This window comes from Oncorhynchus clarkii, chromosome 17, assembly GCF_045791955.1.
Source record: "Oncorhynchus clarkii lewisi isolate Uvic-CL-2024 chromosome 17, UVic_Ocla_1.0, whole genome shotgun sequence".
In the NCBI taxonomy this organism is placed as follows: domain Eukaryota; kingdom Metazoa; phylum Chordata; class Actinopteri; order Salmoniformes; family Salmonidae; genus Oncorhynchus; species Oncorhynchus clarkii.
In genome coordinates, this window is record NC_092163.1 from 77,822 (window position 1) to 97,579 (window position 19,758).

The 19,758-nt window shown below is 33.4% G+C and overlaps 1 protein-coding gene across 2 annotated transcripts in view; it reads left to right on the forward strand.

The window, feature by feature from the left end:
- The first annotated feature begins 1,479 nt into the window (after positions 1 to 1,479).
- Positions 1,480 to 19,758, forward strand: part of LOC139369532 (serine/threonine-protein kinase/endoribonuclease IRE1-like) — a 62,610-nt gene continuing 44,331 nt past the window's right edge. For both annotated transcript variants that reach the window (XM_071108775.1, XM_071108774.1), the window contains exons 1-7: positions 1,480 to 1,657; positions 5,520 to 5,634; positions 14,417 to 14,450; positions 14,558 to 14,630; positions 15,522 to 15,594; positions 17,021 to 17,143; positions 19,347 to 19,448. In XM_071108775.1, the coding sequence (XP_070964876.1) occupies positions 1,592 to 1,657; positions 5,520 to 5,634; positions 14,417 to 14,450; positions 14,558 to 14,630; positions 15,522 to 15,594; positions 17,021 to 17,143; positions 19,347 to 19,448 (586 nt within the window). In that variant the 5' untranslated portion in view covers positions 1,480 to 1,591. The remainder of the gene's footprint in view (positions 1,658 to 5,519; positions 5,635 to 14,416; positions 14,451 to 14,557; positions 14,631 to 15,521; positions 15,595 to 17,020; positions 17,144 to 19,346; positions 19,449 to 19,758) is intronic.

A 19,758-nucleotide genomic window follows, 5' to 3' on the forward strand; every position in this document is an offset into this window, starting at 1 on the left:
GCGTTTCCACTGCTCCAGACTCCAATGGCGGCGACCTTCACACCACTCCAGCCGACGGTTGGCCTGGTGATCCTAGGCTTGTGTGCGGCTGCTCGGCCATGGAAACCCATATCATGAAGCTTCCGACAAACAGTTATTGTGCCGATGTTGCTTCCAAAGGAAGTTTGGAACTTGGTAGTGAGTGTTGCAACCGAGGACAGACGGTTTTAACGCTTCAGCACTTGGTTGTTCTGTGACCATCTGTGGCCTACCACTTCGCTACTGAACCGTTGTTGCTCCTAGACGTTTCCACTTCACAATAACAGCACTTACAGTTGACCAGGGGGGGCAGCTCTAGCAGGGCAGAAATTTGAGGAACTGACTTGTTGGAAAGGTGGTATCCTATGAAAGTCACTGGGCTCTTCAGTATGGGCCATTCTACTGCCAATGTTTGTCTATGGAGACTGTGGGATAGCCTGGACATGGGTATTATTGTATATGTAGGGCTGGTGGGATTCATTTTGAAATGTTTTTTAAAAATCTATAATTATGTTCACCTTAGTACCCCTTGCACTATAAACTGAGAAAAGTCAGGGAAAATTACAAGAAGAAGAAACAGAGCGACACAGGCTCAGAGAGAGAGAGAGAGGAAGAGACAGAGAGGAAGAGAGAGAGAGGAAGAGAGAGAGAGAGGAAGAGACAGAGAGGAAGAGAGAGAGAGGAAGAGAGAGAGAGATGAAGATAGAGAGAGGAAGAGACAGAGAGGAAGAGAGAGAGAGAGAGGAAGAGAGAGAGAGAGAGGAAGAGACAGAGAGGAAGAGAGAGAGAGAGAGGAAGAGAGAGAGAGAGAGGAAGAGACAGAGAGAGAAAGAGCTTAATAAAGGCATAGTTGTCTCTTCTCTGTTCTGCCACCATCTCTATTCTCTTTCACCTGAACAAGCCGCGTGTTGCAGTGATCACAAAGCCGCGAGCCACATTGACGTTTCCACGTGTTCTAATGTGGCGTCGAGCTCATTCTAAACCCCGCCCCCCGTTACAGTCCAACTCTCCTTTTACCATTGGACGGAACGGCCGTCAATCAAACAAGAGGGCGGGGCCAAGCCCCACATGATTTGACAGCAGGTCGCATTGCGCCGTTTAGGCTGAGTTATATACTTTATGATGGGTATGTTGATGAGGAAAAACCGCCACATACACAAAACCAATATCTTCTCTGATATTTGACTATTTTGAGCCGTTTTTTTTTTTACCATTCCGTAGGTCCTGACCGTCTACGGACGAGAACCAAGGACACCCTCTCTAACTGACGTCACAGGATCCGTTCCAACACGGAAACCGTAATGGTGGGGGCTCGTCGTTAGTCGGTACTGTTGTGATGGTCTTCCGATCTCTCATCTACTTCTATCCACAACCTGTTACACACGTTAAATAAAACACGTCAATCTGAAAAGAAGACTTAGAAAAAAAATGTTCAACAAACGAAGCCCTGTCGCTGTGTGACCAAAATGGACGATCGCTGGAGAAAGTTGACAGATAATTCGACCTCTGTCCTCTTGTCAGTTTAACACGTTTCTTTCCGTTGATCGAGATTCCCGTGTGTAGATCTACAACCATGGGGAAGTTAGCACGCTGTCTCCTGCTGCTGTTGCTGCTGTCTTGGAAAGGAAGCGACTTACAGGTGAGTGTTTGTTGTTGTTTACTTGTTTATGGGGGAGGGGAGGGGGAAAACCCTACTGCGGGTGTGTGGCTCGCTGGGTACGGTGCCACTGTCCGGTTGGTCTATTTCGGGAACACGTACACACACACACACAGAGAGAGATGGAGGACTCTAATACACTTCAAGAATAGTATGCTGGAAATGAACAACCCCCCCTCGCTGTGCTGTCTGTCTGTCTTTCTTGTCTGTCTTGTCTGTCCTATCTGTCCTGTCCTGTGTAGGTTACTTTTTAAAATGTAATCCGTTATAGTTACCTGTCTAACATTGTAGGCAATAACGTAACTAAGGGGGTATAAGAGGGTATATCGCTCTCCGGCGTTTTACCATTTGGATGCCTCTATATGTTGTAGTTTAATGGTAAAGGTATTGAACATTGAAACGCGTGTGGACATTCCTTGTTAAATGACCACATATCTCTTTAAGGCGCCATACAGAGTCCGGTTCTATGATGCCACCCCTTGTTGAGTAAATACAGGAGTGTCGCGGTTAAACACACACAACATGTGGTAAGCGGTCTCTTTGCTGAGAAGGAGAGGGGGGGGGGGGTTTATCTTGCCATTCAGGTTGTCCTGGTGTAACGGACATTTCCATTCCAGGTGAAAAACAAGGAGAGCAGTGGTTGATAACAGTCAATCAAAGATCAATCCAGTTTAATACGATCATTTACCGCGACATCTCCAGAACAGAAGCAGGCCTGTTTATATTCTAATCAGACAGCACCTAATGTTCATCTCCAGAACAGAAGCAGGCCCGTTTATATTCTAATCAGACAGCATCTAATGTTCATCTCCAGAACAGAAGCAGGCCCGTTTATATTCTATTCAGACAGCACCTAATGTTCATCTCCAGAACAGAAGCAGGCCCGTTTATATTCTAATCAGACAGCACCTAATGTTCATCGCCAGAACAGAAGCAGGCCCGTTTATATTCTAATCAGACAGCACCTAATGTTCATCTCCAGAACAGAAGCAGGCCCGTTTATATTCTAATCAGACAGCACCTAATGTTCATCTCCAGAACAGAAGCAGGCCCGTTTATATTCTAATCAGACAGCACCTAATGTTCATCGCCAGAACAGAAGCAGGCCTGTTTATATTCTAATCAGACAGCACCTAATGTTCATCGCCAGAACAGAAGCAGGCCCGTTTATATTCTAATCAGACAGCATCTAATGTTCATCTCCAGAACAGAAGCAGGCCTGTTTATATTCTATTCAGACAGCACCTAATGTTCATCTCCAGAACAGAAGCAGGCCCGTTTATATTCTATTCAGACAGCACCTAATGTTCATCTCCAGAACAGAAGCAGACCTGTTTATATTCTAATCAGACAGCACCTAATGTTCATCTCCAGAACAGAAGCAGGCCCGTTTATATTCTATTCAGACAGCACCTAATGTTCATCTCCAGAACAGAAGCAGGCCCGTTTATATTCTAATCAGACAGCACCTAATGTTCATCTCCAGAACAGAAGCAGACCTGTTTATATTCTAATCAGACAGCACCTAATGTTCATCTCCAGAACAGAAGCAGGCCCGTTTATATTCTATTCAGACAGCACCTAATGTTCATCTCCAGAACAGAAGCAGGCCTGTTTATATTCTAATCAGACAGCACCTAATGTTCATCTCCAGAACAGAAGCAGGCCTGTTTATATTCTATTCAGACAGCACCTAATGTTCATCTCCAGAACAGGAAACCTCTCATATATATATATATATATATCCCATATATAGACACACCCCATGTGTTTTAATTAAATCAACTATATGTACTGAACTGGTCTGATGCTTTAAGCACGCTGTTTGATTAAATAATTACCGTTCTCCAACCCTGCTGGCCTTCGCAGATTCTGCCGTCACTCTCCTGAAGGTAAAAAGGCTACAACGAGGAGTCGGCAACCTTTCTCATGTGGCCCATTTATCTCACCGTATCTACCGATCTGCGTGCCGGTTATGGTTTTCATATCCACATTTTCATAGTGGATCGTTTAATTTAGTTTATAATAACGTCCTCGTATTTTAATATCATTGTCATGTGGTTAATGAAAATTCAGTCCAAATCTAAAACTGAAAATGAAACAAACCTAAAAAGTAACTTTTATATAATTATTATAATTATTTATTCTAATTATGTAAAAAAAACTAATAAAAACATTGCAGCCTGCAGTTTGAACATCCTGATTTAAAATGAATAAATAAATAAAATAAAAATCCCATTGGTTACACAACTGTCGTCTGCAACCAACTTGAAACATTGTATCAACTATTAACTTTTTTTTCTGGCCTGAAGCTCCTGCTAACAAACACGCTGCATTGTATAAAATATTCTGGGAACTTCCGTTTCCTGCACCAGTGAGCTGTAGGCTATTTGTTCAAGGGGATATTCAGTAATGACAGACTATTTGTTCAAGGGGATAATCAGTAATCAGGAAGGCCTATTTTATGACGTTTCCACTGGATCAGAGCATGACATTGTTCCCTTTCACGCTGAGTGGTAGTCGAAAGGGAGAGGGAGCTGGAAAGATTTTCCAGGTACACTGAGGAACTATCTCAATGCATGTAAAAACAAGACTTCATGCAATAGTATCCACAAAACACAAGTCTCAACGTCAACGGTGAAGAGGCTAGACACTCTAATGTACTTGTCCTCTTGCTCAGTTGTGCAGTCTCTACTCTCTCCCACTCTTTCTATTCTGGTTAGAGCCAGTTTGTGCTGAGAGGACCAGGCCAGCTATCTATCTAATCCATCCATCCATCCATACAATCAACACTGTTCAGACATGAGGACCAGACCAGCTACCTACCTATCTATAATACTGTGTGTGTCTATTATAACAATAGTCTCTCTCTCTCTCTCTCTCTCTCTACTCCCCAGGTGAAGTCAGTCTCTAATCTCTCTCTCTACTCCCCAGGTGAAGTCAGTCTCTCTCTCTCTACTCCCCAAGTGAAGTCAGTCTCTCTCTCTCTCTACTCCCCAAGTGAAGTCAGTCTCTGCTCTCTCTCTCTCTACTCCCCGGTGAAGTCAGTCTCTCCTCTCTCTCTATCCCCCAGGTGAAGTCAGTCTCTCCTCTCTCTCTCTATCCCCCAGGTGAAGTCAGTCTCTACCCCCCAGGTGAAGTCAGTCTCTACTCTCTCTCTCTACCCCCCAGGTGAAGTCAGTCTCTCCTCTCTCTCTCTCTCTCTACTCCCCAGGTGAAGTCAGTCTCTACTCTCTCTCTACCCCCCAGGTGAAGTCAGTCTCTACTCTCTCTCTACCCCCCAGGTGAAGTCAGTCTCTACTCTCTCTCTACCCCCCAGGTGAAGTCAGTCTCTCCTCTCTCTCTCTCTCTACTCCCCAGGTGAAGTCAGTCTCTACTCTCTCTCTACCCCCCAGGTGAAGTCAGTCTCTCCTCTCTCTCTCTACTCCCCAGGTGAAGTCAGTCTCTACTCTCTCTCTACTCCCCAGGGGAAGTCAGTCTCTACTCTCTCTCTACTCCCCAGGGGAAGTCAGTCTCTCTCTCTCTCTCTCTACTCCCCAGGTGAAGTCAGTCTCTACTCTCTCTCTCTCTCTCTCTCTCTCTCTGCTCTCTCTCTCTCTCTACTCCCCAGGTGAAGTCAGTCTCTCCTCTCTCTCTCTCTACTCCCCAGGTGAAGTCAGTCTCTCCCCTCTCTCTCTTCTCCCCAGGTGAAGTCAGTCTCTACTCTCTCTCTCTCTCTCTCTCTCTCTCTCTCTCTCTACTCTCTACTCTCTACTCTCTCTACTCCCCAGGTGAAGTCAGTCTCTCCTCTCTCTCTCTTCTCCCCAGGTGAAGTCAGTCTCTCCTCTCTCTCTCTACCCCCCAGGTAAAGTCAGTGAGTGTAACTCTACCAGAGTCTCTATTGTTTGTGTCTACTCTGGATGGGAGTCTACATGCTGTCTCCAAGCAGTCTGGAGACATCAAATGGACCCTCAAAGAAGGTCAGCATCTCACGTCCACATACAGTATAGTGTAATAATATATAGTATAGTATAATATGTAGTGTAATAATATATACCTACAGTATAGTATAATAATATATAGTATAATAATATATAGTATAGTATAATATGTAGTGTAATAATATATACCTACAGTATAGTATAATAATATATAGTATAGTATAATATGTAGTGTAATAATATATACCTACAGTATAGTATAATAATATATAGTATAATAATATATAGTATAATAATATATGTAGTGTAATAATATATACCTACAGTATAGTATAATAATATATAGTATAGTATAATATGTAGTGTAATAATATATACCTACAGTATAGTATAATAATATATAGTATAATAATATATAGTATAGTATAATATGTAGTGTAATAATATATACCTACAGTATAGTATAATAATATATAGTATAATAATATATAATATAGTATAATATGTAGTGTAATAATATATACCTACAGTATAGTATAATAATATATAGTATAATAATATATAGTATAGTATAATAGGTAGTGTAATAATATATAGTATAATATATACCTACAGTATAGTATAATAATATATAGTATAATAATATATAGTATAGTATAATATGTAGTGTAATAATATATACCTACAGTATAGTATAATAATATATAGTATAATAATATATAATATAGTATAATATGTAGTGTAATAATATATACCTACAGTATAGTATAATAATATATAGTATAATAATATATAGTATAGTATAATAGGTAGTGTAATAATATATAGTATAATATATACCTACAGTATAGTATAATAATATATAGTATAATATACTAATTTATACCTACAGTATAGTATAATAATATATGGTATAATAATATATACCTACAGTATAGTATAATAATATATAGTATAATAATATATACCTACAGTATAGTATAATAATATATACCTACAGTATAGTATAATAATATATAGTATAACAATATATAGTATAATATGTATAGTATAGTATAATACTACATACTATTATACTATACTGTATATTATTATACTATGTATATTATAATAATATATAGTATAATAATATATACCTGCAGATTAGTTTAATAATATATAGTATAATAATATACACCTACAGTATAGTATAACAATATATAGTATAATAATATATACCTACAGTATAGTATAATATGTATAGTATAATAATATATACCAACACTATAGTATAATAATACATAGTATAATAATATACAGTATAGTATAATAATATGTATATTATAATAATATATAGTATAATAATATATACCTGCAGATTAGTATAATAATATATAGTATAATAATATATACCTACAGTATAGTATAATAATATATAGTATAATAATATATACCTACATTATAGTATAATAATAATATATATAGTGTAATATTATATACAGTATAATAATATATACCTACAGTATAGTATAATAATATATAGTATAATAATACATTGTATAATATATACCTACAGTATAGTATAATAATATATAGTATAATAATATATAGTATAGTATAATAATTTATACATACAGTATAGTATAATATAATTTACTACACTGCTCAAAAAAAATAAAGGGAACACTAAAATAACACATCCTAGATCTGAATGAATGAAATATTCTTATTAAATACTTTTTTCTTTACATAGTGGAATGTGCTGACAACAAAATCACACAAAAATTGTCAACGGAAATCAAATTTATCAACCCACGGAGGTCTGGATTTAGAGTCACACTCAAAATTAAAGTGGAAAACCACACTACAGGCTGATCCAACTTTGATGTAATGTCTTTAAAACAAGTCAAAATGAGGCTCAGTAGTGTGTGTGGCCTCCACATGCCTGTATGACCTCCCTACAACTCCTGGGAATGCTCCTGATGAGGTGGCGGATGGTCTCCTGAGGGATCTCCTCCCAGACCTGGACTAAAGCATCCGCCAACTCCTGGACAGTCTGTGGTGCAGTTGGTGGATGGAGCGAGACATGATGTCCCAGATGTGCTCAATTGGATTCAGGTCTGGGGAACGGACGGGCCAGTCCATAGCATCAATGCCTTCCTCTTGCAGAAACTGCTGACACACTCCAGCCACATGAGGTCTAGCATTGTCTTGCATTAGGAGGAACCCAGGGCCAACCGCACCAGCATATGGTCTCACAAGGGGTCTGAGGATCTCATCTCGGTACCTAATGGCAGTCAGGCTACCTCTGGCGAGCACATGGAGGGCTGTGCGGCCCCCCAAAGAAATGCCACCCCACACCATGACTGACCCACAGCCAAACCGGTCATGCTGGAGGATGTTGCAGGCAGCAGAACGTTCTCCACGGCGTCTCCAGACTGTCACGTCTGTCACATGTGCTCAGTGTGAACCTGCTTTCATCTGTGAAGAGCACAGGGCGCCAGTGGCGATTTTGCCAATCTTTGTGTTCTCTGGCAAATGCCAAACGTCCTGCACGGTGTTGGGCTGTAGGCACAACCCCCACCTGTGGACGTCGGGCCCTCATACCTCATGGAGTCTGTTTCTGACCGTTTGAGCAGACACATGCACATTTGTGGCCAGCTGGAGGTCATTGTGCAGGGCTCTGGCAGTGCTCCTCCTGCTCCTCCTTGCACCTGCTGCTGGGTTGTTGCCCTCCTACGGCCTCCTCCACGTTTCCTGATGTACTGGCCTGTCTCCTGGTAGCGCCTCCATGCTCTGGACACTACGCTGACAGACACAGCAAACCTTGCCACAGCTCGCATTGCTGTGCCATCCTGGATGAGCTGCACTACCTGAGCCACTTGTGTGGGTTGTAGACTCCGTCTCATGCTACCACTAGAGTGAAAGCACCGCCAACATTCAAAAGTGACCAAAACATCAGCCAGGAAGCATAGGAACTGAGAAGTGGTCTGTGGTCACCACCTGCAGAACCACTCCTTTATTGGGGGTGTCTTGCTAATTGCCTATAATTTCCACCTGTTGTCTATACCATTTGCACAACAGCATGTGAAATTTATTGTCAATCAGTGTTGCTTCCTAAGTGGACAGTTTGATTTCACAGAAGTGTGATTGACTTGGAGTTACATTGTGTTGTTTAAGTGTTCCCTTAATTTGTTTGAGCAGTGTATATACCTACAGTATAGTATAATAATATATAGTATAATAATATGTATAGTATAATAATATATACCTACAGTATAGTATAATAATATATAGTATAATAATATATACCTACAGTATAGTATAATAATATATAGTATAATAATATATAGTATAGTATAATAATATACAGTATAATAATATGTATAGTATAATAATATATACCTACAGTATAGTATAATAATATATACCTACAGTATAGTATAATAACATATAGTATAATAATATGTATAGTATAATAATATATACCTACAGTATAGTATAATAATATATACCTACAGTATAGTATAATAACATATAGTATAATAATATATAGTATAATAATATATACCTACAGTATAGTATAATAACATATAGTATAATAATATATAGTATAATAATATATACCTACAGTATAGTATAATAATATATACCTACAGTATAGTATAATAACATATAGTATAATAATATATAGTATAATAATATATACCTACAGTATAGTATAATAACATATAGTATAATAATATATAGTATAATAATATATACCTACAGTATAGTATAATAACATATAGTATAATAATATATACCTACAGTATAGTATAATAATATACAGTATAATAATATGTATAGTATAATAATATATACCTACAGTATAGTATAATAATATATACCTACAGTATAGTATAATAACATATAGTATAATAATATGTATAGTATAATAATATATACCTACAGTATAGTATAATAATATATACCTACAGTATAGTATAATAACATATAGTATAATAATATATAGTATAATAATATATACCTACAGTATAGTATAATAATATATACCTACAGTATAGTATAATAACATATAGTATAATAATATATAGTATAATAATATATACCTACAGTATAGTATAATAATATATAGTATACTAATATATACCTACAGTATAGTATAATAATATACAGTATAATAATATGTATAGTATAATAATATATACCTACAGTATAGTATAATAATATATACCTACAGTATAGTATAATAATATGTATAGTATAATAATATATAGTATAATAATATATAGTATAATAATATATATTATATTAATATACAGCATAGTATAATAATATGTATAGTATAATAATATATACCTACAGTATAGTATAATAATATATAGTATAATAATATGTATAGTATAATAATATATATATATAGTACAATATATACCTACAGTATAGTATAATAATATATACAGTCAAAAAATATATATAGTATAATAATATGTATAGTGTAATAATATATACCTACAGTATAGTATAATAATATATATTATAATAATATATACCTACAGTATAGTATAATAATATATATTATAATAATATGTATAGTATAATAATATATACCTACAGTATAGTATAATAATATATAGTGTAATAATATACAGCATAGTATAATAATATGTATAGTATAATAATATATAGTATAATAATATTTAGTATAATAATATACAGCATAGTATAATAATATGTATAGTTTAATAATATATATAGTATAATATAGTATAATATAGTATAATAATATATACAGTCAAAAATGTGTATAGTATAATATGTATAGTGTAATAATATATACCTACAGTATGGTATAATAATATATAGTATAATATATACCTACAGTATAGTAAAATAATATATAGTATAATATATACCTACAGTATTGTATAATAATATATAGTATAATAATATATACCTACAGTATTGTATAATAATTAATAGTATAATAATATATAGTATAATATATACCTACAGTATTGTATAATAATAAATAGTATAATAATATATAGTATAATATATACCTACAGTATAGTAAAATAATATATAGTATGATAATATATACCTATAGTATAGTATAATAATATATACAGTATAATAATATATAGTATAATAATATGTATAGTGTAATAATATATAGTATACTATAATAATATATACCTTATAATAATATATAGTATAGTATAATAATATGTATAGTATACTAATATATACCTACAATGTAGTATAATAATATATAGTATAGTATAATATGTATAGTATAATAATATATAGCTACAGTGTAGTATAATAATATATAGTATAGTATAATATGTATAGTATAATAATATATACCTACAGTGTAGTTTAATAATATATACAGTATAATATGTATAGTATAATAATATATATAGTATAATTTATACAGTATAATTTGTATGGTATAATAATATATAGTATAATATATACCTACAGTATAGTAAAAAATATATATAATATAATAATAGATACCTACAGTGTATAGTATATAATATAATATATAGTATAATAATATATACCTACAGTATAGTATACTAATATATACCTATAGTATAATAATATTTAGTATAATAATATATACCTATAGTATAATAATATGTATAGTATACTAATATATACCTACAGTGTAGTATAATAATATATAGTATAGTATAATATATACCTACAGTATAGCATACTAATATATACTATAATAATGTATACCTATAGTATAATAATATTTAGTATAATAATATATACCTACAGTATAGTATAATATATACAGCATAATAATATATAGCATAATGTGTATAGTATAATAATATATAGTATACTATAATAATATATACAGTATAATAATATATAGTATAATACGTATAATTATATATAGTATAGTATAATAATATGTATAGTATAATAATATATACCTACGGTGTAGTATAATAATATGTAGTATAATAATATATACCTACAGTGTATTATAATATATAGTATAGTATAATATGTATAGTATAATAATATATACCTACAGTGTAGTATAATAATATATACAGTATAATATGTATAGTATAAAAATATATATATATATATAGTATAATATGTATAGTATAATAATATATACAGTATAATATGTATAGTATAATAATATATATAGTATAATAATATATACAGTATAATATGTATAGTATAATAATATATATAGTATAATGTATAGTATGATAATATATACAGTTTAATAATATATACAGTATAATATGTATAGTATAATAATATATACAGTATAATGTATAGTATAATAATATATATATATATATATAGTATAATATGTATAGTATAATAATATATACAGTATAATATGTATAGTATAATAATATATATAGTATAATGTATAGTATGATAATATATACAGTTTAATAATATATACAGTATAATATGTATAGTATAATAATATATATAGTATAATGTATAGTATGATAATATATACAGTTTAATAATATATACAGTATAATATGTATAGTATAATATACAGTTTAATAATATATACAGTATAATATGTATAGTATAATAATATATACAGTATAATGTATAGTATGATAATATATACAGTATAATATGTATAGTATAATAATATATACAGTATAATGTATAGTATGATAATATATACAGTATAATATGTATAGTATAATAATATATATAGTATGATAATATATACAGTTTAATAATATATACAGTATAATATGTATAGTATAATAATATATACCAACAGTATAGTTTAATAATATATACAGTATAATATGTATAGTATAATATACAGTTTAATAATATATACAGTATAATATGTATGGCATAATGATATATATAGTATAATAATATATACAGTATAATATGTATAGTATAATATACAGTTTAATAATATATACAGTATAATATGTATAGTATAATAATATATACAGTATAATATGTATAGTATAATAATATATACAGTTTAATAATATATACAGTATAATATGTATAGTATAATAATATATACCAACAGTATAGTTTAATAATATATACAGTATAATATGTATAGTATAATATACAGTTTAATAATATATACAGTATAATATGTATGGCATAATGATATATATAGTATAATAATATATACAGTATAATATGTATAGTATAATATACAGTTTAATAATATATACAGTATAATATGTATAGTATAATAATATATACAGTATAATATGTATAGTATAATAATATATATAGTATAATGTATAGTATGATAATATATACAGTTTAATAATATATACAGTATAATATGTATGGCATAATGATATATATAGTATAATAATATATACAGTATAATATGTATAGTATAATAATATATATAGTATAATGTATAGTATGATAATATATATAGTATAATAATATATACAGTATAATATGTATGGCATAATAATATATATAGTATAATAATATATACAGTATAATATGTATGGCATAATAATATATATAGTTTAATAATATATACAGTATAATATGTATGGCATAATAATATATATAGTATAATAATATATAGTATAATGTATAGTATGATAATATATATAGTATAATAATATATACAGTATAATATGTATGGCATAATGATATATATAGTATAATAATATATACAGTATAATATGTATAGTATAATAATATATATATATATATAGTATAATATGTATAGTATAATAATATATACAGTATAATATGTATAGTATAATAATATATATAGTATAATGTATAGTATGATAATATATACAGTTTAATAATATATACAGTATAATATGTATAGTATAATATACAGTTTAATAATATATACAGTATAATATGTATAGTATAATAATATATATAGTATAATGTATAGTATGATAATATATACAGTTTAATAATATATACAGTATAATATGTATAGTATAATAATATATACAGTATAATATGTATAGTATAATAATATATATAGTATAATGTATAGTATGATAATATATACAGTTTAATAATATATACAGTATAATATGTATAGTATAATAATATATACAGTATAATATGTATAGTATAATAATATATATAGTATAATGTATAGTATGATAATATATACAGTTTAATAATATATACAGTATAATATGTATAGTATAATAATATATACAGTATAATATGTATAGTATAATAATATATACAGTATAATATGTATAGTATAATAATATATATAGTATAATGTATAGTATGATAATATATACAGTTTAATAATATATACAGTATAATATGTATAGTATAATATACAGTTTAATAATATATACAGTATAATATGTATAGTATAATAATATATATAGTATAATGTATAGTATGATAATATATATAGTATAATAATATATATAGTATAATGTATAGTATGATAATATATATAGTATAATAATATATACAGTATAATATGTATGGCATAATGATATATATAGTATAATAATATATACAGTATAATATGTATGGCATAATAATATATATAGTATAATAATATATACACTCAGTATTAGGAAGGTGTTCTAAATGTTTGTACTAATTAACATATTGTTCCTTCTGAACATTCCATTATATTATAATATATACAACTCAGTATTAGGAAGGTGTTCTTAATGTTTGTACTAATTAACATATTGTTCCTTCTGAACATTCCATCATATAATAATATATACAACTCAGTATTAGGAAGGTGTTCTTAATGTTTGTACTAATTAACATATTGTTCATTCTGAACATTCCATCTTTCTTAAATCTTTTCCAGATCCCATCATCCAGGTGCCTGTCTACCTTACTGAGTGAGTGACTCTGCTATACACACACACTCACGCACGCACGCACACACGCACTCACAAACACTCACACACACCTGATAAACATTTCTACTGTGTGTGTGTGTTTTTAGGCCAGGGTTTCTCCCTGACCCCAACGATGGCAGTCTCTACGTCCTGGGAGGAAAACACAAGGAAGGACTGATGGTAAGAGAGAGACGGACAGAGCGAGAGAGAAGGACAGAGCGAGAGAGACGGACAGAGCGAGAGAGACGGACAGAGCGAGAGAGACGGACAGAGCGAGAGAGACGGACAGAGCGAGAGAGACGGACAGAGCGAGAGAGACGGACAGAGCGAGAGAGGCGGACAGAGAGAGAGGCGGACAGAGAGAGAGGCGGACAGAGAGAGAGGCGGACAGAGAGAAGGACAGAGAGAGATAGAGAGACGTACAGACAGAGAGAGAGCGAGACGGACGGACACAGAGAGAGAGAGAGAGAGAGAGAGAGAGAGAGACGGACAGACAGACAGAGAGATGGACGGACAGACAGACAGAGAGAGAGCGAGACGGACGGACACAGAGAGAGAGAGAGAGACGGACGGACAGAGAGAGAGAGAGAGAGAGAGAGAGAGAGACGGACAGACAGACAGAGAGATGGACGGACAGACAGACAGAGCGAGAAAGAGAGACGGACAGAGAGAGAGAGCATTTAATATATATAATAATAGTATAGTATACTGTATAATATAGTATTTTAATATATATAATAATAGTATACTGTATAATATAGTATTTTAATACATATATAATAATAATATACTGTATAATATAGTATTTTAATACATATATAATAATAGTATACTGTATAATATAGTATTTTAATACATATATAATAATAATATACTGTATAATATAGTATTTTAATATATATAATAATAGTATACTGTATAATATAGTATTTTAATATATATAATAATAGTATACTGTATAATATAGTATTTTAATACATATATAATAATAATATACTGTATAATATAGTATTTTAATACATATATAATAATAGTATACTGTATAATATAGTATTGTCTATATTTCTCCAGAAACTGCCCTTCACCATCCCAGAGCTGGTCCAGTCTGCTCCCTGTAGGAGCTCTGATGGAGTCCTTTACACTGGTGAGAGACATCTGTACCTTGTTGTCAGGACATCAGTAATGTGCTGTCAGGACATCAGTAATGTGTTGTTAGGACATCAGTACCTTGTTGTCAGGACATCAGTACCTTGTTGTCAGGACATCAGTACCTTGTTGTCAGGACATCAGTACCTTGTTGTCAGGACATCAGTACCTTGTTGTCAGGACATCAGTACCTTGTTGTCAGGACATCAGAACCTTGTTGTCAGGACATCAGTACCTTGTTGTCAGGACATCAGTACCTTGTTGTCAGGACATCAGTACCTTGTTGTCAGGACATCAGTACCTTGTTGTCAGGACATCAGTACCTTGTTGTCAGGCCATCAGTACCTTGTTGTCAGGACATCAGTAATGTGTTGTCAGGACATCAGTACCTTGTTGTCAGGACATCAGTACCTTGTTGTCAGGACATCAGTAATGTGTTGTCAGGACATCAGTAATGTGTTGTCAGGACATCAGTAATGTGTTGTCAGGACATCAGTACCTTGTTGTCAGGACATCAGTAATGTGTTGTCAGGACATCAGTAATGTGTTGTCAGGACATCAGTAATGTGTTGTCAGGACATCAGTACCTTGTTGTCAGGACATCAGTAATGTGCTGTCAGGACATCAGTACCTTGTTGTCAGGACATCAGTAATGTGCTGTCAGGACATCAGTAAAGTGTTGTCAGGACATCAGTAATGTGTTGTCAGGACATCAGTAATGTGTTGTCAGGGCATCAGTAATGTGTTGTCAGGACATCAGTACCGTGTTGTCAGGACATCAGTAATGTGCTGTCAGGGCATCAGTAATGTGTTGTCAGGACATCAGTACCTTGTTGTCAGGACATCAGTAATGTGTTGTCAGGGCATCAGTAATGTGCTGTCAGGGCATCAGTAATGTGTTGTCAGGACATCAGTACCTTGTTGTCAGGACATCAGTAATGTGTTGTCAGGGCATCAGTAATGTGTTGTCAGGACATCAGTACCTTGTTGTCAGGACATCAGTAATGTGTTGTCAGGGCATCAGTAATGTGCTGTCAGGGCATCAGTAATGTGTTGTCAGGACATCAGTACCTTGTTGTCAGGACATCAGTAATGTGTTGTCAGGGCATCAGTAATGTGTTGTCAGGACATCAGTACCTTGTTGTCAGGACATCAGTAATGTGTTGTCAGGGCATCAGTAATGTGTTGTCAGGACATCAGTACCTTGTTGTCAGGACATCAGTAATGTGTTGTCAGGACATCAGTAATGTGTTGTCAGGACATCAGTAATGTGTTGTCAGGACATCAGTAATGTGTTGTCAGGACATCAGTAATGTGTTGTCAGGGCATCAGTAATGTCTTGAGGCTGTCACATCATTGTTAACGTGTGTGTGTTTGTGTGTGTGTGTGTGTGTGTGTGTGTGTGTGTGTGTGTACCTGTTTAGGTAAGAAGCAGGATGTATGGTTCGTGGTGGACCCCCAGACAGGAGAGAAACAGGCCAGCCTCTCCACATCATCATCTGACTCCATTTGCCCCAATGCACCACTGCTATACATAGGAAGAACAGGTACCTAGTTAATACTAGGTCCCAACACACCATAGGACAGACAGGGAACTAGTCAATTCTACTCAGTTCTTCTCTACTCTGTTCTACTCTACTCAGTTCTACTCTACTCAGTTCTACTGCAGACCTACTCTACTCTGTTCTACTCTACTCAGTTCTACTCTACTCAGTTCTACTCTACTCTATTCTACTAGTTCTACTGTACCCTACTCTACTCAGTTCTACTCTACTCAGTTCTACTCTACTCAGTTCTACTGTACCCTACTCTATACAGTTCTACTCTACTCAGCTCTACTCAGTTCTTCTCTACTCAGTTCTACTCAGTTCTACTCTACTCATTTCTACTCAGTTCTACTCTCCTCAGTTCTACTCTACTCAGTTCTACTGCACCCTACTCTACTCAGTTCTACTCTACTCTATTCTACTAGTTCTACTGTACCCTACTCTACTCAGTTCTACTCTACTCTGTTCTACTCTAATCTGTTCTACTTTACTAGGTTCTACTCAACTCTGTTCTACTCTAATCTGTTCTACTCTACTCAGTTCTACTCTACTCAGTTCTACTGCAGACCTACTCTACTCTGTTCTACTCTACTCAGTTCTACTCTACTCAGTTCTACTCTACTCTGTTCTACTCTACTCAGTTCTACTGCACCCTACTCTACTCAGTTCTACTCTACTCAGTTCTACTCTATTCTACTAGTTCTACTGTACCCTACTCTACTCAGTTCTACTCTACTCAGTTCTACTCTAATCTATTCAACTAGTTCTACTGTACCCTACTCTACTCAGTTCTACTCTACTCAGTTCTACTGTACCCTACTCTATACAGTTCTACTCTACTCAGCTCTACTCAGTTCTTCTCTACTCAGTTCTACTCAGTTCTACTCTACTCATTTCTACTCTGTTCTACTCTACTCAGTTCTACTCTACTCAGTTCTACTGCACCCTACTCTACTCAGTTCTACTCTACTCTATTCTACTAGTTCTACTGTACCCTACTATACTCAGTTCTACTCTACTCAGTTCTACTCTAATCTATTCAACTAGTTCTACTGTACCCTACTCTACTCAGTTCTACTCTACTCTGTTCTACTCTACTCAGTTCTACTCTACTCTGTCCTACTCTACTCTGTTCTACTCTAATCTGTTCTACTCTACTCAGTTCTACTCTAATCTGTTCTACTGCACAATACTCTACTCAGTTCTACTCTAATCTATTCAACTAGTTCTACTGTATCCTACTATACTCAGTTCTACTGTACCCTACTCTATTCAATTCTACTCTACTCAGCTCTACTCCGTTCTACTCTACTCAGCTCTACTCAGTTCTACTCTACTCAGTTCTACTCTACTCTACTCAACTAGTTCTACTGTACTCTACTCAGCTCTTCTCAGTTCTACTCTACTCAGTTCTACTCTACTCTACTGAACTAGTTCTACTGTACTCTACTCAGTTCTACTCTACTCAGTTCTACTCTACTCAGCTCTACTCTACTCAGTTCCACTCTACTCAGCTCTACTCTACTCAGCTCTACTCTACTCTACTCAGCTCTACTCTACTCAGCTCTACTCTGCTCAGTTCTACTCTACTCAGTTCTACTCTACTCAGTTCTACTGTACCCTACTTTATACAGTTCTACTCTACTCAGCTCTCCTCAGTTCTACTCTACTCAGTTCTACTCTACTCAGTTCTACTCTACTCAGTTCTACTCTACTCAACTAGTTCTACTGTACTCTACTCAGTTCTACTCTACTCAGCTCTACTCTACTCAGCTCTACTCTGCTCAGTTCTATTCTACTCAGTTCTACTCTACTCAGTTCTACTCTACTCAGTTCTACTGTACCCTACTCTATACAGTTCTACTCTACTCAGCTCTCCTCAGTTCTACTCTCCTCAGTTCTACTCTACTCAGTTCTACTCTACTCAGTTCTACTCTACTCAACTAGTTCTACTGTACTCTACTCAGTTCTACTCTACTCAGCTCTACTCTACTCAGCTCTACTCTGCTCAGTTCCACTCTACTCAGTTCCACTCTACTTAATTCCACTCTACTCAGTTCTACTCTACTCAGTTCTACTCTGCTCAGTTCTACTCTATTCAGTTCTACTCTACTCAACTCTGTTCTGCTCTACTCAGTTCTACTCTACTCTACTGTCCTTTGTTCTACTCTACTTTACGGTACTCTACTCCTTTCTATTCCAGAGTACATGATAACGATGTATGATACGAAGACACAGGAGCTGAGGTGGAACGCAACATACAACGACTACTCTGCCCCGCCGTACGATGAGAAACACGACTACAGTACGTACACAATGATAATATACTACAGTAGGTACACAATTATACTATAATGTACTACATTAGGTACACAATTATACTATAATATACTACATTAGATACACCATTATACTATAATGTACTACATTAGATACACCATTATACTATAATGTACTACATTAGATACACCATTATACTATAATGTACTACAGTAGATACACCATTATACTACAATGTACTACAGTAGATACACCATTATACTATAATGTACTACAGTAGATACACCATTATACTATAATGTACTACAGTAGATACACCATTATACTATAATGTA